The sequence below is a fragment of the Antechinus flavipes genome, chromosome 1 (assembly GCF_016432865.1).
Source record: "Antechinus flavipes isolate AdamAnt ecotype Samford, QLD, Australia chromosome 1, AdamAnt_v2, whole genome shotgun sequence".
NCBI lineage: Eukaryota > Metazoa > Chordata > Mammalia > Dasyuromorphia > Dasyuridae > Antechinus > Antechinus flavipes.
The window spans coordinates 668,779,484-668,803,042 of record NC_067398.1 but is presented as its reverse complement, the minus strand read 5'-3'; the positions used below and the strand labels follow the sequence as shown (position 1 = coordinate 668,803,042).

Here is a 23,559-nt window from a genome sequence, read left to right as displayed (position 1 = left end):
ATCTCTCTTATATACATATCATGTTTTACTTTATATAACTGTTAATGGTATACATATATATTGTGAGCTCTCTAAGAGCAGAGACCATGTCTATCTAGATCTTTCCCACAGCCAAGTATAGGTGGCTATTTAATAAATAAATGCTTATAAATTTTAGCTAAGCAGGGTAATATTTGGGAAGTTCAAGGGGCAGACTTCAGCACGAGGAAGTATAAATTTCATAACAATGAGAACAGCCCCAAAGAGAAATGGGTCATCTTGCGAGGTAGTGGATTCCCTCCCCCTTACTAGAGACAGATGACAACTTTTCAAGAATGCTGTTGAAGAGATTCCTGTTCAAGTACAAGTTAGCTCTTCTAACTCAAGGATTCTGTATTACTCCATCATAAATAACCATAAAGGCAAGAGTCCCAGATGTGATCCTCTGGACCCAGAAGGGTAGCTGTGACAAATTAAGTTCTCACAACAATCATAGCTTTTCTCAGAAAGATATACACTAGATTTTGTTGCAGAAACAATCTTGCCTGTCTCAGAAGACAAGAATTCCAAACTGAAAACACACAGCCCAGATATCACAGGCCTTAATGAGATAGTAAAAGTCCAATGACCTAACAGGAAGCAAGGAATGTTTGTTTCCTGTTATCTTGCTTAAAGCAGAAAACCACAGCTCCCCAACTTCCTAGAAATATGCTGTCTTAATAGAACCAGGGACAACAACAACAAAAATCATCTGTTTCCAAATTGAAATACAAGAAAAGATGGTTGTTTTCAAACATTGTTATGCTCATTCCACTTTGTTACTAGCAACAGGGTTTCTTCTAACACAAAGGACAACAATCCCCTTTTCTCACACTGTTACTAAAATCATCCCATCAGAAGTCAGTATTGAAAGGGTTCTGGAAAGTTAGGCACACAATGCATTTTTGGTGAAGCTATGAATTATTACAACCATTCTGAAAAGCAATGTGGAATTATGCAAATAAAGTAATTATAATGAAGATAGAGAAGCATGGGAAAATTTACATTATCTGGTACAGAATGAAATAAGCAGAGCCAAAAAAAAAAAAAAAATACAGTGACAACATAAATGGAAAAAAAAACAAAAAAAATGTATGTGGATATTGCAAAATCACAAAGAGCAAGTACAACTCCAAAAAAAGATATGAAAAAATATCTTCACCCCACACCTTCAGAGGTCCATGGATGTGATATACTACATGTATTTTCAGATTTTTTTGAAGCCATAATTGATTTTGCTGAGTTTTTTTGGCTCCATTTCTCTCTTTCTTTGAAAAACATGAGATGGCTTTCTGGAAGTGTGAAGGAAAGATATCCAGAAAAATCCTGGCAATGTAAAAAAACAAAATATGTCAATAAATGTAATTTCTTTAAAAATTATTCCATTCTTAGATGCCCATCAACTGGGGAATAGCCAAAACAAGTTGTGGTATATGTAAATAATGGAATATTACTGCTCTATAAAAAATGATGAACAAGCTGACTTTAGAAAGACCTGGAAAGATTTACATGAACTGATGCTGAGTGAAACAAGCAGAACCAGGAATAAATTGCACACAATAATAGCAAGAATGGGCGATGATCAATTATGAAAGACTTAGTTCTTCTCAGTGGTTCAATAATCCAAAGCAATCCCAAAAAACTTTGGATAGAAAATGTCATCCAGAAAAAGAATTATGGAGAATAAATGTAAATCAATACCTGCTATGTTCACTTTTTTTTTTAAATCTCTCCCATGGTTTTTCCCTTCTGCTCTGATTTTTCTCTCCCAACACAATTCATAAAGCAATTGTGTATTGGAAACAAATTAAAAACATCATCCCATTCTGATCAGCTGTAAATGACTGTTAGTCTAAAGCAGTACAATAATAAACAACCACTACTCTTAACAGACTTATCATGAAAAATACTATCCATACAGAGAAAAAAATGACTGTGTCTGGATACAGATTGAAGCATTATCTCTCTAAATTTTTTAAATATTTTTTTTAGAGTAGGAAATTATGTTTTCTTTCACAACATGACTTTTATGGAAATGTTTTGCACAACTTCACATATGGTTTCTTAATAAGGATAAGGGAAAGAATCTGGAACTCAAAAGTTTTAAAAACAAATATAAAAAAAAATTTTAAACTCAATCAGGGAAAAAAAATCTAATTAAATAATTAATTTAAAGAATCGTCCTATTCCCAAGTATAAGGGAAATGAGGAGCAGAACAAATATTTTCAGACCCAAGATAAAAATTGCTATCATATATATCCAAGGTTGTTGGGAATAAAGAACTGATTTTATTAACTTAAGCTCATATTTATAAAATAGTTTGTAAAGGAGCAGCTAGGTGGTGCAGTGGATAAAGCATCAGCCCTGAAGTCAGGAGAACCTGAGTTCAAATCTGGCCTTAGACACACTTAACACTTACTATGTGATCCTGGACAAGTCACTTAACCCCAATTGCCTCAGCAAAAAACAAAAAAAATTAGTTTGTAAAGTGCTTTCCTCAATTATCCTATTAGGATATTATTTTGGGATCATAAACTCCTTTGGCAGTCTGATAGTCTATGGAGCTTTTCTTAGGAATAATGTTTTTCAATGCATAAAATAAAACACATAGTATTACAAAGGCCAATGGAAAATATTTTTTAAAAAATTTTCTTAATGGATCCAAAGTTAAGAATCTCTGTGTAATTTTCATTCACTTATTCAATAACCATTTTTAAGTACATACTGTCTTCCGAAAACTGTGCTAGAAAATAGGGGAGTTAGAGAGATAATTAAGATATAGTCCTTTGTCCTAAATAATCTTGGAACAGGGAAGAATGATGAAGCCTAGGGAAAAACTGCAGTACTAATTATTTCCAATAAACATTTCCTCCCATGTCTCATCATGGAGTGGCGGTGACCCCTTGTTTCTAAAGACTTCTAAAGATGGTCTTCCTATTTCAAGTTTCTCCCTTCACTAAAATTGCCAAAGTGATATTTCTAAAATACTATATATCACTCCTCTTGCCCAGCAAACTACAATGCCTCCTTATTGTTCTTGGATCAAATACAAGCTCTGTTGTTTGGTATTTAAAGTTTTTCCCCACCTGGTTCTAATTTTCCTTTATAATTTAATTTTAGTCGCCTTTGGAAAATGGAAAAAATTACTTGTCAGATATCTATGGATAAGTTAAAAGTTTATGATCAAACAAGATACAAAAGGATCATGAAAGACAACATGAACAATTGTGATTATGTAAAATTACAGTTTTTTGCATAAACAATATTAATGCAGCCAAAATCAGAAGGAAAACAAGAAACTGAGGTAAATTTTTTTACATTATGTTTACCTGATAAAAGTTTCATTTCTCAAATATATAAGGAGTTGATCTAAATTTTAAAAAATAAGGCCAACAGATACGATTAGGCATTTTTCAGAAGAAAGCAAAGATAACAATGTCATATTAAAAAATACTTTAAAACTACTAATAGAAAAATGCAAATTAAACAACTCTGAGGGGCCATTTTACACCTATCAGACTGGCTAACATGATTTTTAAAAAAATGAAAATGACAAATGCTGGAGGGGATATGAAAAAATAATACAGTAATATACTACTCTATTGATAAGAGTTGTGAACAGAATTACATATAAGGCAGTGGAATAGTAAACTAGTTGAATCATTCTAGAGAACAATTTGGAACTAGACTCAAAAAGTTGTAAAACTGTGCATACCTTTCACCTAGCAAATGGATACATACCTTGGGTATGTATCCATAAGGGGAAAGGAAGGAAAGAAGGGGGGAGGAGGGGAAGGAAGGAAGGAAGGAGGGTGGGAAGGAGGGAAAAAGGAAGGAAGGGAGGAAAGAAAGAGAGGGAGAAAGGAGAAGAAGGAAGGAAGGATGGATAGATAGAAGGAAGGAAGGAAGAAAGGAAGTATGAGGAAGGAAAGGATGTATGTATGGAAGGAAGGAAGGAAGGAAGGAAGGAAGGAAGGAAGGAAGGAAGGAAGGAAGGAAGGAAGGAAGGAAGGAAGGAAGGAAGGGAGGGAAGAAAAAAGGGAGGAAAGGAGGAAAGAAGAGAAGGAGGGAGGAAGGAAGGGAGGAAAGAAGGGAGAGAGGGAGGGAAGAACTTATGTGTACAAAATATTCATAGCAGCTCTTTTTGTGGGTGCAAAGAATTAAAAAAATCAAGAGGATGTCCATCAAGTGGGGAATGGCTGGACAAGTTGTGGTATATGTCTGTAATGGAATAGTACTGTGCTATAAGAAAAAATAAAAGATGATTTCAGAAAAACCTGAGATTTATGACTGACACAAAATGAAGTTAAAACATTGCACATAACTGTAATGATTATAAATTGACTGACTTTTCTTGGTTTTCTTTTTTTTACAATCTTGTTAATAGGGAAATATGAAGATTTCATATATAATAAGTATCAATCATATTATGATTTCAGAAAAATCTGAGATTTATGACTGACACACATGAAGTTAACAAAACACTGTACATAACTGCAATAGTGTAATGATAACCAACTATGACTGACTTTTCTTTTTTTTTTTTTTAAACAATATGGTTAATACGGAAATACAATTGACTTCATGTAAAATACCTATCAACCATATTGCTTTTATCTTCTCAATGAGAAGGGAAGGGGCTGAAGAAAAGTTGGAACTCAAAATTTCAAAAATATGAATGTTAAAAAAGTAAAAAATATGTTACTCTCCTTTATATACTCTTGGTCTAGCTAAAATGGCCTTATTTTATTATTACTTGCATTCCATTTCCCACCTCCATGCCTTTGCACACTACCCCTCTTAGAATCTCTAGTTTCCTTTGGAGTTCAGCAAAAGCATGACTTCCAACAGGATTCTCCCAAGTACTGGTACTATTAACTCCACCAAAAAAATTGCCCTATAGCAATTATTTTGTAAATACTTAAATGTTTACACATTTTCTCCCCCAAGAAAATCTAAGGTTTTTCAAAGACAGGAACTATTTCATTTCTTTGTATTCCAAGTGCTTGGAAAACACAAGATGATTGACTGACAGGTTCTACAATCAGTTGCAAAGACCCTGAATACAAACCTAGCAACAAAATTTATGTTATAAATCTATTGGTCTTCACATCAGCAGACCTAAGTTTGGAGAGAGTCATTACCCAAAAGATGTTACCCACTGACTAATTTTTCTGGCTAATTATGATTGGTAGAGGGGATGAAATCCACATTGGTATAGGGAACACATACTACAATAAAATAAGGAAAAATCTGGAAGCCTCCATGCAGGAGGCAGCATTTGAGTTGAGCCTAATATTTCATAATAGCAAGAGTATGAAGAACAAGTGATCATCTTGTCCAACCCTTTCAATTTGCAAAGAAAGGGACTGATCTGTTTAAGACCCAAAAGCAAATTAGTTACAAAGCCAGGACTAGCATCAAGGGTTAAGATTCCCAAGCCAGTCTTCTTTCTACCACATGATGCTATCATCCCAAAGGAAGAAACTGACATTGCTAATCTCTGAGGAATATTTACCTTGCCCATAGTAGATGCTCAATAAATGCTTGTTAAGACTGTGGGTTCCTTTAGGGGAGGATTAATGTCTTATTTTATCTTCATACGTCCAATGCCAAACAATATTGCACATAGTAGGTATTTAATAAATGATTATTTGATCATCTTGAATTAAGGCAGAAACATTATGAGACATTGACAGCTAAATGGTGCAACAGATGGAGTACCAGGTCTGAAGTCAGGAAGACAACTTCCCGAGTTGTAAATCTGACCTTAAAATACTTACTAACTGTGATCCTGGGCAAGTCACTTTGCCCTGTCTGCCCTCAGTTTCCTCATCTGTAAAATGATCTGGAGAAAGAAATGGCAAACTACTCCAGTGTCTTTGCCAAAAAAAAACCCCAAATGGGGTCACAAAGAGTCAAATGTGAGTAAAAAAACGAATGAATGGGGGGGAGACAACAAAAAACATAAGACATGTTGGAGAGGATACCAAAAATTTTTGTATAGTTAAAATAAATGAAGAAAAGATTAGAAAAACAGGCTGAAGCCAGATGGAGGACATTGAATGCCAAAACAAAGAACTGAAATATAGTCCCATGTTAAAGTTAGAGTACCCACCTTCTATACTTCTGGAACACATAGTATTTATTTCCAAAGCAGAACTGCAAGATCCTATATAATCAGAGTTCATTCAAAAGGTATTTAAGAAAAGGCTTTATATACAGCTAATGTTCTCTCAAGCCCTATTCCCCGAGGGATAACACTCAGGTCACATTAAAAATTAATCTCTCAGAGCACCCTTAGGTGAAGGCTGGCTATCTAGGACCATATACCTTTTCAGGTTTCAAACTCTATCAGTCCACTTGCTATGTTCTAGATCAGTGGTTCTCAAAGTTTTTGGTCTCAGGACCCCCGATGCTCCTAACAATTATTGGGGTTGTTCAAAGAATGTTCAAATACATTAGTAAATTATAAAAATAGTTTTAACTTCAATGATCTCCTAAAACCATCTTGGGGACTTCCCCCCATACTGGGGGAATAAAAGAACCTGGTATTTCATTCTGATAAAGCAGATGAAAACATTCATGAACCATCCAATAAGCAATCCTATATTTGCCCCCAGCACAACATAAATTATTAGGGGATAACATAAACCATAAAGGTCAGGGAGAGTGTCAGAGAAAGCAGGATTTCAGTAATGCTGACTTAGGTAAGCCTGAAAACAAGGCCACATGTGAGAAAAATTTGATGTCTCAACCCCTGAGACCCAACTGTCTGTGGTAGAAAGCCCTGAAATATGGGACTATGTGGAAATGACTATTGGAGGCTCCAAGGGACATGCATGGGGGATTCATCCACTAAGCATGAAGTCCTAACCCCCCACCCACCTCTCCCTAAGCCCCGCCCATGGCAACAAGCAGAAGAGGGAGGCTGGCGTGGCAGGAAGCAGAAAATGGTAAACATGGACAGTGGAGGGAATGTGGCCTCTTCATTCACTGGCATGAGGGACACCCCTCCCTCTTTCCTGCAGCTTGGAAATCATTCCAGGGATGGGCTCCCTGAAGTGGCTGAGATGTTTGTGAAGTTATACTGACAGCAGCAGGAGCAGGGACCAACTGGAACAGAGAGATGGCAGCAGAGTTCAGAGAGACCTAGGGGGAAAGGGGCCAGAAACAGATCCTTCTCTTTCATACCAAGCTTCAAGAAGCTAAAAGGTTCAATTAAGCTGCTGAACAGTGACTCAACTGTAGAGTCGGTTGCTTGACACTCCTTCCCCTCCTCCCAACAGAAACACATCAACAATCAACCACAATAACAAAATGAGACACTGCTCACCCCATAAATTCTAAGGGGTGTGGTTTGTAAGTGTATAGAGAGGGGAAAGGCTCAGGGCAGATCATAAAAGGTCAGGGCTGTAAAGAAACCTTAGAAAGCATCTAGATCAACACTTGCCTTTTGCAGATGAGGAAATTCAAGTCTTAGGGAGGAGATATTACTTGCCCAAAGAGTCGTCAAGTCCTAGGAACAGGTTAGGACTGACATCCTCTTCCCCCCAATGGAACAAGCAGAGGGACTGCCCTTTGAATATGAAATGTGCACAATTGTAAGAATGGAAAAGGCTGCCCCACTGGTATCTCCACGGAGGGAATCAGCAGAAAGAAAAGGTAAAAAAAGGATTTCCAGAAGGGTTCTAAAGGATGATACACAAGGATCCAAGAAAAACCTTGAAGGAAAAATCCAATTCCCAACAGTAATGCTGGGGTGCAAAAGGAGATAAAAAATAAGAATTGCTCACATTTTCCTAGCATTTTGGGGTTTCAAAGCAGTATGTATGTGGGGGAAGGGGTAATTTCGATAAAATACTGTGAAAGGGGCTATGGGAGCTATTATCCTCATTTTACAGATAGGAAAACTGAAGGATTAAATGATTTGCTGCAAAATCACAAAGCTAATTTGTATGAGGCAGGATACTCAAATGTTTCAGTCTTCAAATCTATAATACTACCCACTATGTAATACTGCCTCTCAACAAAAATGGAGAAAGATAAAAGAAATAATAATGGAAAAAAGGGAAGGAGGGGTAAAAATAGGAAAATAAAGAAAAAGATGAAAGAATGAGAGACAGGGAAAGAAAGCTCTAGTCGAAGGGTAGGCATGAAAAAGAGAAGGGGGGGGAGGAGGAAAGCTCAGGAAACATCAGATAAGCTAGACACTGGTTATGTTTTTACTATACATGAAATATTCCAACAGGTTGGGGTGGGTGTTGGATGAAGCAAAGGAGGAGGGCAACGGAAGATGGGAAGGAGAGCTGGGGCACTAAACTGATGTGGTATCTAGGTCTGAGAAGGGCCATGTCCAGAGAATGGGGGAGGATGCGCAGCAGAGAGGAATGACAGCAGAGCTAATGGCAAGGGGATAGATAAGGTCCCCCCGGGTGGAAGGGGAAAAGGGGAAGGAGAAAGTGACAAGAATGGTGGAAGCTAGAGGGCCTGAGAGCTCCAAAGAAGGAGGAGGTATATAAGGAGATGGAGAGGAAAAGAAATGAGTCATGTGGAGGATTGGGGAAGGGGTTTTTATGTGGTTGATCAAAGGGACCGAGAGGTGATTCAGGATTCGAGGAAGGGGGGAGACAAAAGGATCGAGGAGGAAGGTTGGGGAGAAAGAATCCAAGGGGGAGGCGGGAGTGGGGGAGGGGATAGGTGTGTCTAGACTAGAAGATGAAAGATGGGGAAGAGGAATGTTGGGGGAAGGGAGACTTAAGAAAAGAGACAATGGAAGGGAATGTCGGAGAGTGGAATTGGGGGGAGACCAGAGGTGGAAAGGAATGGGGATGACAATGAGGGGGATAGACAGGGGAGGGGGCCAAGGACAATGAGTAAAAAAGGGAGAAGGGGGCGAAATAAAAATGGGGAAGGGGAAACGAGGAAAGTAAGGGGGAAGGGTGGGGTGTAAAGGAAGGGCGGGTGTGGGGGAGGGGCGACAATGAGAGGAGGGGGAGGGGTGGGGGAGGGGCGACAATGGGCTAGGGGAGGGACCCGCGGCAGCGCCGACCCGATCTGGGGGCTGCGCCCTCAGCGGCGCCTGCCCTAGCTCCCGAGCACGGGTCCGAGCCGTCCCCGAGGGCAAGGCGCCATTTTGTGGGGCAGGAATGGGTTCGGGGAGCGGAACCTACCATCTTCCTCTGCCTCTTCCTCAGCCGCCGCCGCCGCCGCCACCACCACCGCCGCCGCAGAACAACTTCTAGCCCGACGCTGCCCAACGTGACGCTGCCGTCACGGATTGGTCCGGGGCTACCCCGCCCCAGAGGCTTGAGGACGTTTAGCCCATCCCCATTGGCTAATAACCAAACCAGTCTATACTTATTGGCTAAAATGGAGAGCCCGCCCACCATATACGCAATCGTGCTTGGTTGAAGGAGCAAAAAACCCCGCCCGGGAGTTTGAGGGAGCAGGATTCCGGAAATGGACCGAGAAACGGAGGTGGGCAGGGGATAAAGGCCGGAGCTTGCCTTTGAGACTCATGGGAGTTGTAGTTTGAACACCGGAGACGTGTTTCTTCTGGGGAGGTTTCATTGTATGGTGTCATATAGCAACTAAATCTAACAATCAATCAATAAATCCACAAGCTTTTATTACGCGCGTATGTGTCAGGCACTGTGCTGGAGATACAAAGCCGGTGAAACAGTCCCTTTCTTCAAAGAGCTTACATTGTTTTGAGAGAGAAAATACAAAATATTCACCAGATAGATACCAGATGACAGGAACTAGAAACGAGATGTGAATGGAAAGGAGGAAAGGCTTCCTATGGAAGGCAAGGCGGCTCCCGAGCCGAGGCTGGAGAGGTGAGAAGGAGTACACTCCGGGAAGAGCAGCCCCTGCCAGTGGGAGGGACTGGCTGTGATTTCCTAGGGATAAGGAACAATCAAAAGCCCAGCCTGGCTGACTTAGTCTCAATCAGTTAGAGTCATTTGTTAACGCTCACTAAGCACTGGGGACGCTTCCTAACAGCCATCTTTCTCCCCTCCGCCGCCTCTGCCATGCGGCGACAATGGAATCCTTGCCGATCCCGGATGGCAAGGAAAGGCAAAAAAGCTGACACGGAGCTTACGCTTGAACGGAAGGGACCACCCGTCCATAACCCCATCTACCCGGGAATCATACCCAGAGTAGATACAAGGTAACCTTCGAAGGGAAGACGCCCTCCCGCCAAGGGCAGCATGGGAGCCCAGTCTAAGGAAGCCTGGGGTTCTAAGAGGCCGAAGGTCAAAGGAGGGAGAGTACTCCCGCAGGAGGAGCTTTGGGGAGCCTTGCGGAAGCAGAGGGGCCAGCCGGGGGAGGAGAGCCTTAGATGCTGAGGTTCTTCAGCCAGGCTACCCCCGTGGCGGTCCCCTAAGCCCCTACCCTGGGCCCTCTTCTCTTCTCCATCTAGGCTATTTCCCCTGATGATCTCATCGGTTCTGATGGTTTCAATGATCACCTCTCTGCGAATGAGTCTCATATCTACCTGTTAAGCCTTAATTAACCTGTCTCCTCACCTCAGAAAAATCTCACATCTCCAGCTGCTTATTGGACCCCTCTTAAGTTAACATATCCAAAAGGAACTATCTTACCTCAAAAATTCCCCTTTTCCCAAGTTCCCTGTTAAAGATACCAGTGTCCTCCAGTCACCTCTGACTTCTCCCTTTCTCCCCCTTCCCACAAGTCCTATCATATCCCGGTACATTTATCCCCTTCCGCCTGAACTACTTCAGTAGTCTGCTATTTCCCTTCATCAGCCCGCCCTCCATTCAGATGTCAGACTGCTTTTCCTAAGTGCAAGCCAATCAGTCAATAAGTGTTAATTAAGTGCTAAGAAAGGCAAAAGACTGGCCCTGTCTGTGAGGTGCTCACAGATGCGGTTCTGGGTGGGAGACAAGCTTGAAGGCCCAAGGACAGAACTCTAAGTGACTGGATTTGGTTTAGGCCTCTAGTTCCAAAGGACTTTTGAATACAGTCCCACCCTAGGTAAAGGTCTCTAGTCATCACATCTTACTACATCCAATCAGAAAACCAAGCTCTGATGTCAACCGCCCTATCAGGATGCAGGTTATATTTCCCCTATAAAAGATCTGCTCATTCTATAGATCATCCTTTTAATGGTGTCTTCTTCCTGGTTTAATAGTGAGTTCTCCTGGGGAACTCGTCTTTCCCCTTTGTTAATTGTTAAACCTCTTTTTCCTCAATAACTCCTCTTGGAATTTAGCCTGTTCTTAACAGATAATAAAATCTTAGTTCCTTGATTTGAAGGTCTAAGCCTACGGATTCTTTCCAGAGGTCATGTCACTGGCCCATAACCCCAGTATACTTTTGGGGTCTCACCCATACCTCATCATTCTGGTGACCTGATATGGTGAAAGTCTGAATATACCCCATACCCTTAACATCACAATGAAATGAGGCAGACAACATGCAAACAATGATGTACAAGCTATTTGTAAGATAAATAGAAAATAATTAACAGAAAAAAGACCTTAGAATTAAGAAGTATTAGGGAAGGGTTCCTGTAGAAGCTGAAACTTCCGAATCATTCTCTCTTGTCCAACAAGTGACTATCTTAAGACCACTTAGTCCAGTGGTTCTCAAATTTTTGTTTTCAGTATCTTTATCCTATTAAAAATTATTGAGGATCTCTCCAAAGAGTTTTTGTTTATCTGGATTGTATTTATAGACATTTACCATATTGGAAATAAAAACTATTTTTGAATTTTTAGAGCCTCTAAAAGGATTTCAGAGATCTCCAGGATTCTCTAGATCATACTTTGAGAACCACTGACTTAGTAGAGATACCCCATGTTTTACCCAACCTATGATCCTTCCTGCTACCATGTCATTTTTGGCCCTCAAGAGCAATGAATGACCTTTTTTTTTTCTTTTTTCTTTTTTTTAATTTTAATTTTATTTTATTTAATAATAACTTTGTATTGACAGAATCCATGCCAGGGTAATTTTTTACAACATTATCCCTTGCACTCGCTTATGTTTTGTTTTTTCCCCTTCCTCCCTCCACCCCCCCCCCCCAAGATGGCAAGCAGTCCTATATATGTTAAATATGTTGCAATATATCCTAGATACAATACATATTTGCAGAACCGAACAGTTCTCCTGTTGCACAGGGAGAATTGGATTCAGAAGGTAAGAATAACTCGGGAAGAAAATCAAAAATGCAAATAGTTCACATTCGTTTCCCAGTGTTCCTTCTTTGGGTGTAGCTGTTTCTGTCCATCATTTATCCATTGAAACTCAGTTAAGTCTCTTTGTCATAGAAATCCACTTCCATCAGAATACATCCTCATACAGTATCGTTGTCGAAGTGTATAATGATCTCCTGGTTCTGCTCATCTCACTTAGCATCAGTCCATGTAGGTCTCTCCAAGCCTCTCTGTATTCCTCCTGCTGGTCATTCCTTACAGAGCAATAATATTCCATAACATTCATATACCACAATTTACCCAGCCATTCTCCAATTGATGGGCATCCATAGCAATGAATGACCTTATCAACCAATGAAATTCTGTATTTCGTAATGCTTCTTTTGCATATTTGGGTATCAAACCCCATAAAAATAAGGTACTGGAAGGAAGCATCTCAGAATGTGAGGAAATATGAGGTCCATTTCATTAACAGGGACCCTGGACTCTTTAATAAAATGCCATTGTCATATCACTCTACCTCAGTCTCTTTTATTGTAGGTTGGGCAAATTTAATTCCCATAGAAATAGCACCTTGAGATGGGATTGTATATAGACATCAACCTCTTTAGCCAGCTCCTACAAGACACCTAAAAAGGAAGTGCACTCAGGTTGAATTTTCAACACAGACATCTGCTGCTTCAGAGGTTGGATTCTTCTCATTATCTGCATCTAAATTCTCTGAGCCTAGGATTGTCTCTCCAAGATTGATGAATTTATCTTGATTTATTCTAAATTAATTTTCTTTAAAAAGAGTTCCTGATAGGGCTAAGAGGGACTGTTTGAATTTGTGACTAACCATTTAAATCTTTTTTTTTAATAACTTTTTATTGATAGAACCCATGCCAAGGTAATTTTTTTACAGCATTATCCCTTGCATTCACTTCTGTTCCGATTTTCCCCTCCCTTCCTCCACCCCCTCCCCCAGATGGCAAGCAGTCCTTTACATATTGAATAGGTTACAGTATATCCTAGATACAATATATGTGTGCAGAACCGAACAGTTTTCTTGTTGCATGGGGAGAATTGAATTCAGAAGGTATAAATAACCCGGGAAGAAAAACAAAAATGCAAGCAGTTTATATTCATTTCCCAGTGTTCTTTCTTTGGGTCTAACCATTTAAATCTATAAGCTCTTAAATCTATAAGAATTTTTATAAAAATTAAATGATCTAGTGGATGCCCATCAGTTGGAGAATGTTGAATAAGTTGTAGTATATAAATGTTATGGAATATTATTGTACTGTAAGAAAAGATCAGCAGGATGATTTCAAAGAGGTCTAGAGAGACTTGCATGAACTGATGCTAAATGAAATGGCTCTTTTCTTTTTTTCTTTCTTTTTTTTTTTAATTATAACTTTTTATTGACAGAACCCATGCCTGGGTAATTTTTTTACAACATTATCCCTTGTACTCACTTCTGTTCCGATTTTTCCCTCTCTCTCTCTATCCCCTCTCCCAGATGGCCAGCAGTCCAATACAGGTTAAATATGTCACAGTATATCCTAGATACAATATATGTGCGTGGAACCAAACAGTTCTCTTGTTGCACAGGAAGAATTGGATTCAGAAGATAAAAGTAACCTGGGAAGAAAAACAAAAATGCAGTTTATATTCATTTCCCAGTGTTCTTTCTTTGGGTATAGCTGCTTTTGTCCATCATTGATCAATTGAAACTGAGTTAGATCTTCTCTTTGTCAAAGAAATCCACTTCCATCAGAATACATCCTCATACAGTATCGTTGTTGAAGTATATAATGATCTCTTGATTCTGCTCATTTCACTTAGCATCAGTTCATGTAAGTCTCTCCAAGCCTCTCTGTATTTATCCTGCTTGTCAAAATGGCTCTTTTCAACAATGAGATGATTGATGCCAGTCCCAATGATCTTGTGATGAAGAGAGCCATCTACACCCAGAGGAGGACTGTGGGAATTAAGGGTGGATCACAACATAGCATTCTCACTCTTTTTGTTGTTTGCTTACATTTTATTTTCTTCCTCTTTTTTTTCCCCTTTTTGATCTGATTTTTCTTGTGCAATGAGATAATTGTATAAATATGTATGCATATATTGTATTTAACATATATTTTTAACATGTTTAACATATATTGGGTTATTTGCCATCTAAGAATGGGGATGGAGGGAAGGAGGGAATTTGAAATACAAGGTTTTACAAGGGTCAAAAATTATCCACGCATATGTTTTGAAAATAAAAAGCTTTAAATAAATAAATAAATACATACATACATACATACATACATAAACATTAAATGGTCATAACTTTAGCTTTTTATACACAGACTACTGGGGTCCCCCCACTCCATTTTCTTTATTTTCATTTTGTTAAGATTAGAGAGATTCAGCAGTGGAATTGCTAGTTCCTCATTTTCAGCCAGCTAGCTAATTTTAAAACTTTCTGTTGACAGAGTATTTTTGTATTTAATTTTTTTGTATTTAAATTCTTTAATCAAGGAGTAATTAAATCATTCTTCTGTTAGCAGAGAAATCTCTTCCACAGCCAACGAACTCATCTAAAAGACTCTAGGATCAATCCCTAGATGGAATGATTCTTCCACCACGAGGGAGCAATAGATCAGGCAAGAACCAATAGCCTTAGGGAAGAGATTCCCCACTTCAAGGGTAAATTATCAAGTCATGAAAATGATGTGAACTGACTCTTCCCAATCAAGAAGAAGCCCAAATGGAATAAGGTGAAGTTAGAATCTACTGTTAATTCATCCATCCTGTCTCCAATTTAGTGAGAACTTTAAAGACAAATACAACCTTTGGAACAACCTTGATGGGAATTTAGCTTTCCCAGACTGTCTTATTATCATAAGTTAAAAGACTCATAATGTAAACTCTATCAGTCATAATTGAATTCAAAAAGAAAGTTAGCTTTCCCAGACTATATACAGCATATCTTTAGACAAGTCTGGGACCTAGTCTACCAGATGCATTCCATCTACCTCTTCCATTCTGTCTATGAGTTCGCCTTTAAACCTGGCAAAACTCAAGGCTCTATTTCTCTTATAAAAGATCTGGTTATGATGAAGATCTTTGCAAAGTTCTTTTCAGGACTAAGGCTACTATGAGGTTATTCTCTCTTTCCCTCCTCATAGTGCCTTCCCTCTAATGGTGTATTTGTTCTTACTCTGGCTAACTCTGGTTAGTCTATATGTTTTCCCACTCTATTTCATATTTACCATTCCTGGGGGCTATTATATCCCTTCATTTTGTCTGCAACCTCTTCCCTTAAATAGCATGTTTATTTCAAACTAGGAATTGTTATCCTGACCCCATCAAGACCACCCTGTAAACAATCCCAATCTCTTCTAACCTAAAAAGAAGGCTCATTTTAGTTTTACAGAGATGAGGAAAGGAGAAGATTCCCTTTCATTATCATTATTCATTATCACTTGTATTTAGTTGGGATTAAGTCAGTCACTGACAATAAGAGCTAAATTTTCAAGAAGTTTTAAAGGAAAGTAGATATAATATTGACTTATGAAGGGCCTTTAGGCCCTGGTTGACTGGTTTTGGTATTTTAGAGGTTAAGTCCAGAAATTAAGAATTGGAAGTATTGGATAATTTGCTAAAACAAATCCCCAAATATTACATTATTAGCTGGAGGAAAAGAAATTCCATGTAGGTAGAACCCAGATGGATAGAATATTGCTTCCCTCAATTGATAATCTGAAAGGGCGGGAAAGGGGAGCAGCAGACATTTCCAGCATCTTCAGTGGAAACTTCTCAAATGGAGTAAGCCAAAAGGCAGGTACCTCAGGAATCTAGTCCAATTCTCTCAAAAGTTCCTCTGAGGAGTCCCACTCCTACTTGGGCATGTCCCCAGGAGAGATGGATTCTGTAGCCTCCTTGTCCCAGTCATGACTAAACAAAGAGCTACTAAGCTATGTAAAGTTTTGTTTGAGAATACAAAGAATTTAGGAAACTCTTTTGATCAAAGCACAGAATTTTTGATGACTTAAAAATTACAGAATTTTATTGAACAATCTCCCAAAATCAGCTTAGAACAAACGAACTACTGATATTACAAAATTCATCATCATTCTCAATTTTTTTTCCTGGGGTTATATTTTGGCAAAAAGACTAAGGAATGAAACTCTAACCAGTTCTTCTATCTCTTAGGAATTTGTTCTAAGAACAAAGTGATCTTTTAATAGAATATAATTTCTAGGGGAGAGAGCAGTAAGGAGACCCCCCTGACTAGAGTACTTTTGTTCTAACAATCTGTCAATGATTCTAAAGTCTTTTGGCTTTAGAATCAGGGATCCCGAAATCCCCCCAATTTTAAAGTGCTATTGTTCTCACAATCTGTCAATGATTATAATTCTGGCCTAGGAAAATAATATTTCTTCCCTTAGACTTTATGGTATATATGAAGCTCTCTGACTCTAGAGTGCTATTATTCCAACAATCTGTCTATCAATGGTAAAGCCTTCTGGCTTTAGGACAGTCCTAGGTCTGCTGGTCAGTGGTAACCAAGCTCCTGAGACCACTCTGAGGAGTTCTACTTTTAGGCCATAAAATAGCATATCAATGACATAAAGAACTGGATAAATGTGTCTTCTTGCTCCTGGTTCTTTGCTAAATTCTTTTGGAACTTAGCCCGCATCAATTGGTGTTACAATTATAATAAACTTTGCCCCTTGACTTGGATATGGGTTCAAGCCTCCAAATTCTTTTGAGCACCTCATGACACCAGTCTGTAACCCTTTTGGGTCATAACTTTTTGGGGTCCCTTCCCAACCTCAACATTTGGTGGCTAGTGCAGGGAGTCCAGCCTCTCCTGACTTGATTCCCTCTTTATCACAGTAAGCCCATTTTTTCTCCCTCAGTCTTATAGCTGGGACACCCATAGCCACTGGGAGAAGGCTTGTCTGGGTCACCGTGAGCTCCACACTCAGCAAGTTTTCCTTGACTGGGGACACCTTGACTTGAAAATTCTTGCAATTTTCAGCATATATTCCAGGGAATCTTTGCCACCTTTTCACCTCCTCTGGGATGCCAAAGGAGACAAAGTGCTATAGGATGGCTTTTAGCAAAGAAATTTTTATAGCTTTTGGCAAAGATGGGGTAGTCCTCTTCAATGTCATTTTTGTCTGTGTCTGAGTCTCTGTGCAGAATGTCTGAGTCATGTTTGTAATGTGAGCTAGATTCTATTACCTGGAAAGATTTAAAATGCAGCAGCAAGAAAAACCTTTTATGCTATAGTTGGAATGCTGGGAAGATTATGACTCCCACCTTAAAAAGGGAAAAAGCCTGACTTTTTCCTGTGGACCATAGCTCTTGCAAAGGTTGGAAGCTACTGAAATAAAGTTAACTAATTAAAATTAAAATAGCATCTTAGCAGATTCTCAAGGCTTTGAGAGCAATGATTAACAAGTTTAGCAATTAGTCATTTTAAGATTACAAGAAAAATTCTTGAAACACTGGAAATAATTTTGGTAATTTAACCCATTCTGAAAGAAAAGAAAAAGAAAAAAAAAAAAAACTAGATAAATAGCAACTTTTTGATAACCCTTCCTTGACTCCTGTCTTGTCTGGAGTCTCCTTCTGATCCATTGGAAAAACATCCCAGAAGGTATCCAAGGAACCCTCTCCATTCCACTCCCCAGAGTCCTGAGTGTGTCTCAGTTTGGGGGATTGCTAACAAAATCAATATAGCCCAAGCCCCTCTGTTTGCTAACTTCTCTCATTTAAGATCAAATAAAGAAAAGAGAATGCTAAGGAAATGTAAAGAAACTCAAATTTTGTCTTACCTGTAGAAAGGGGGAAGCAGCAACAGCCATAGGGACCCCACACAACCTTGCCAACACCCCCCCAGCTTGGGAGGGTGGGGGTACAGTAGGAGTCAGGACCATGGTCAGCATTCCCTGAGCCCTTGAAACTACCATCAAGGGGAGATCCTGGCACCAGTCACCTCAGTCTTCAGCAGGTTCTGTCCAGCAACTCCTGGGAAGAATCCGATTACCCCTGGTAACCCCCCAGCATGGCAGTGTGAGGTGAGAAAACTAGTCAGCCCCTACATTTGGTAAGCTCACCATTCTCTGTTTCAGTTCTGGATATGAATTAGCTATATAACTTATGGCAAATTATTTTATCTCTGTTTCATAATTGCAGAATTTTAAAAGTAGTAGCAAAATGCCATAATGCCCAGTTTTCTGATTTGTAAAGAGAAATAATAATGATTGTTGTTGTGAAGATCACATGATTGTAAATGTGCTTAGCATAAAACATTCTATATGAATATTAACTGCTTTATTGGATATAATCGCTTTATATTTGATAAGTTTATATGGGTTTTTGGATATGACCAACAAATAATTCCAGTGTTTAGGTAAATGATTTCTATGTGTGTATAAAGTAATTTGGAAGCAAATTCAACTAAATTAAGGCCTCTCTAAGACTAGGAAGATAGTGCATAGAGGAAAGAGCAATTCAATGAAATTTGGTATGATAGTAAATGCAGTTTTAAAGGCGCTCTAATTAAAGCCCACTAAAGGGATATATAAATTGTAAACTATTTGCATTGATTGTGTTAACAGAAGATTTAAGAGTTTGGGAACTTTAGGAAAACAGAAAAGCAGTTTGCTATTACTTTAAAAATTTTGGCAACAAATAGCCTACTTTTCAATTATCTAGAGTCAGGTTTCTGAGGGCCCTGTCAGTAAAAACTGGCACCTTAACCCTTTTCCTGGTTGGAAAAAGTGAAATGATTTGTGTGAATTAGAAAATAACCAAATGGCAATTCAGTTTGTCTAGAGCATTTAATCAGAATTTATGGAATCTCATTAACTAAAAGTTAAGTCAATTTTAAAATCTGTTCTATCTCAGTTTTAAGAATTGTTTTGTTTTCTCCTTAAAACAAAAGGGAAACTCTTTAAGGGAACAGAAATTGCAACTAAGATTGGCTATTACTTAGAAAAACTCTAAAATTGTTTACTAAATTATTTGGAGTTACTGTCATCATGTAAAACCTAAAATTGGTAATTAATGTGTGTAAAACAAGAGGGATGAGGTGAAAGCCTTATCAATTTATAGTAGGAAATGTGCAGTACCTTTTCCCCCTTCACAGAGGGGGAGGAGGTATCAAACAGCACAGCCCATGAAAATACTAAGAATAGTTGGGCTGGGCAATAGCAAGCTCAGCCCCTTCCCTGGGGTCTCTGTCAACCCCCCTTAATTTGCAAACTTCACAGTTTTCTTGAACCATCAGTGTAATCTGAGTCATCAGCCCTGAAAAATGAGCCTGTTTAGGCTCTATTTTCTGTTTACTAAATAGGCTCATTTCTCAACTCCTAAAAAAGGAATGTATTTACTAAGAAAATATAAGCTTGTATAACGATGGATCCTTTGCACCAGGATAAGTTTAAACATAGAAAACATGTTAAACAAAATCTCCTATAGGTTAAGTCCTGGTAAACTTTTAAAATAACATATCTAGCCCTAAGCTGCGATTAGTAGAATTTGCTATTAGAGATAAACTCTCCTGGGATTGTAACTGATATTCTTTTGAGTTTTGAATTTGATGCCTGAGTCTGTAGCTCACCATTCCAGAGAAATGCCCTAAATTACCCAGAGAATGCCTTCCTGAACTGTCATAGGTGGGTGTCTTATCTGGGCAAGAGCTGGGAGGACAACCTCAGCCTCTGTTCAAGGTGGGATCTCTTTGACTCAGTTTCCCAGCTCTGTTTGTTTGTTTCCCACCTGATTATTCCTGAGTCTGGCTATGAGGTGTAATTGTTACTGCATGATGGGCTGTCATACAGATGTAACTAAGGATGCTTTATCCTGCATGTGTGCTCTCAGGCTGAGGCCTGAAGGACCAGTTTTGATGTTAGTGTAATCATGTCCCTGCTTTTTCTTCTTATAGCAAATTTCTGTAATCAGGGCAAATAGTCAGCAGAATCCCCGAGCCCAGTACAAGTATCCCAGGGGACACAATGGTTTTCTACCTTTGCAGATGCTTTCTTTTGCATACCCTCCCATAAAGACTCACAGTCTCTTTTTGCCCTTGAAGGGGCAAATCTAGGGGAGCGCAAGCCCCACCAGTGCCCATGGGCAGTCATGTCCCTCCCACAGAGGTAGCTCAGGGCCTCCGGGACAGTCCCCACAGGTTTGGACAGGCCCCAACTATCCAATAGGTAGACGATAATTTGATCTGCAGCCCCACTGAGGCTTCTCTGGCTGCAACCATACAACCCCCTAACTTCCAGGCCCCTTCTTTGTCTAAAGGCTCACATTGGCTATCATTTGTTAATCACTCCCTGAACCCCTGTGTGCTTTCCTGGGCAAGGCTGGATTTTGTACCTAACTGTAGTTATTGCCAAGGCCCTCCATGATTCTGTTCCAGGCCCTGACACAATTCCCCTCCAATGGGGCCCTGATCAGGCCGAGGTGTTTAAGCCCCTGAAGGCCAAATCCATCTCTTTCCCCGGCCTTAGCCCTGCCTGAAGCCTTTCCCACTGTACATCGAAGTTGGGGCAGGTCCTAGGGTCTCAACTCAGTCCCTGGGACCCTCTCCCAGACCCCTTGCTTACTTCCCAAGGAAACTGGGTGTCTAAAACAGAGTTTTAGAATTGGGGAAAGGAATGAGAGTGAAGATCTATACTGACTCCGAATATGTCTTTCATGTTTTATATGGAAAGAAAGAGGACTGTTGACAGAAAAATAAATAATAATTCCCCCACTAAAGGTTCAGGGGAAATTCCAGTTATTGCAAGCTGTCCATGGATCCAGAGAGGTCTCTGTTATGATTGCAAAGGACCCCAGAAGAGGGATTCACTTCAGGCCAAGGGGAAAACAGGCCTGTAGATTCAGCTGTCCGTGCTGCTGCCTGTTTGCCCTTGACCCTGGCACCTTTAATTCCCAACTCCTACACTTCTTTGCTAAGGAAAGGGGACACACCCTTTCCCCCTCTGGGCAGTTTCAAACACCCTGGGACCAATTTCCAATCTCAGGCCAACCAATGGAAACTTCTCTATGGCCTAAATCAAGGTACTGGGGGGGAGGGGAGGAAGAGGGGGAAATGCTCTCCAGTCCTTGTGAAACCTATTCCACAGGTCACAAGCTGGGAGAAGCAATTAAACGGATCTGTCAGGTCTGCCCAGTTTCTGAAAGGGCTGCTAACCCCTCTCCTGAAGCCCATCTGGAGGAGGGTACACACCCAGGGGAGGACTGGCAGGGGGATTGTGCACACAGGCCCCTCTCAGGAAAAGTTGTCTGGATGAGAGACATCATGATAACCTTGTCTACACCCCAGCCTTCCTCTGGGTGGGGTTCCTGGTTCCTGTCCTAGTGACCCCCACACTGACTCCACTTTTAATTATTCTTTTTGCTCATATTTGGCCCCTGCATTTTTATTTATTATTTTTTTTATTTACAAGTTATATGCTGTACAAAGAATCGGACTCTGAAATAGTGTACAATTAGCCTGTGAAGGAAATCAAAAATGCAGGCAGACAAAAATAGAGGGATTGGGAATTCTATGTAGTGGTTCATAGTCATCTCCCAGAGTTCTTTCCCTGGGTGTAGCTGGTTCAATTCATTACTGCTTCATTGGAACTGATTTGGTTCATATGATTGTTGAAGAGTGGCCCCTGCATTTTTAACTTACTTGTGAGCAAAAAGTCCTAGGTCTGCTGGTCAGTGATAATCAAACTCCTGAGACCATTTCTCAGTTCTACCTCTAGGCCATAAAATAGTATATCAATAACATGAAGAACTGGATAAATGTGCCTTCTTGCCCCAGGTTCTTTGCTAAATTCTTTTGGAACTCTTAGACAGTGTCAATTGGTATTACAGTTACAATAAACTTTGCCCCTTGACTTGGATATGGTTCAAGCCTCCAGATTCTTTTGAGACACCTCATTACACTGATCTGTGACCCCCAACCTTTTAGGGTCCCTTCCCAACTTCAACATTTTAAATGGGTGAACCCAATTGGCAAATTAGGCTAAAGACATTTGTATTGTTATTAAATCACATAGTTTATTGATAAGATTTTAAAAGTTTTAACATAGTTAGGAAACAGAACTATCCCAGGTAAAACCCCTTCTACAAGATGGTCATAAGTTCTAAACTTATGAGAGAAGACAGGTAAGATCTTGACTTCAAAATCTCCTAGAAAAAAATTTATAAGTTCAATCCTGATTTAATTTTATGTCTTATTATATATTTTGTGTGTGTCTATTTGGTAAATGATGAAACTGAATTTAGGAATAGTGGGGTCCTTACTTCAGATAGAAAGGGATCTTATATAATCAAGAAAATGTTTAGAAGAACAGGAAATAATTATCTGCTTATGTTATGCTATTTGTGGTTTGTGCTAACTCATAGCTAATAGATGTTTTACATATACCTTTTCTTTTGGCACAATCAAATGAAGGAAACAGACTTTTAAAAAACTTTCATAAAAAGGCTTAAAAGAAGACAAGTCTCTCTTTTTTTCTCTGTTTCCCTCAATGGCCATGTTGGAGGTTGTTGATTGAAAGGCAAACACAGAAATTAATTGATAACATTAACAAATAACTGGAAATCAAGTCATGAAAAAAGGAATATCAAATTTCTTTCAATTCTAGATTATAATCTGGATGTCTTTATAAATATTTTGATGAGTTTAAAGCATACTAGCAATTTTGTAGAGCTTAATGAAACAAATATCAATAACAAAAAGTCACAGATCAGTTATTCCTTAAAAGGGATCTTTAAAATGACTAGGGATTGATTTAAAGTTGAAATCTGTATTTTAAGAACTATCCTTTTAGTCATGAGATATGTTCAGAAGAGATTTAGTGAAATGGGAATTCAGAGCAGTGTTATAATAAGAAAAACTTAGGGAATAGTATGAGTGAATCTAGAATAAAACTCTTATGAACTTAAATAATTTCATAATTCATAATTTAAAAAACATTTGCTTAAACCAAAAGAATTTTCAGCTAGCCAATCTCTAAGTCTGTATCATTTTGAGATATCAACTGTGAAACCGGTTTTTAGTGTAGATTAAAGATCTATTTTAAAGCTACTTAAAATTGGGATAAGTTTATCATAGAAAGGAATTTTTATTATTAGAAAGCAGAATAAGAACATTTTAGGCCATCTTCAGAAAAGAATAAAAGTGAGTATAACTGGAGTTTATTTACTCTTCTGTTGTTTATTGCTTTTAAACAACCAACTAGAGGGCACCAAGCAAGTCCTGATTAGATTCCAGATTGAAGGTGATTGCCAAAGCATTTACAGAAAAAGAAAACTTGTTTTGAAGTCAGAAAGCAACTGAAAATAAATAAAATT

General features: G+C 39.1%; 1 protein-coding gene across 2 annotated transcripts in view; it reads right to left on the bottom strand.

Moving 5' to 3' along the window:
• DDA1 (DET1 and DDB1 associated 1) overlaps positions 1-18,146 on the bottom strand; it is a 36,642-nt gene extending 18,496 nt beyond the window's left edge. Inside the window, exon 1 of one of the 2 annotated variants that reach the window (XM_051972119.1) lies at positions 18,030-18,146. In XM_051972119.1, coding sequence (XP_051828079.1) covers positions 18,030-18,140 — 111 coding nt within the window. In that variant the 5' untranslated portion in view covers positions 18,141-18,146. Of the gene's footprint in view, positions 1-9,192; positions 9,513-18,029 lie in introns of those variants that run through there. The other variant, XM_051972118.1, reaches the window with a different exon arrangement.
• Between the last annotated feature and the right edge of the window lie 5,413 nt (positions 18,147-23,559).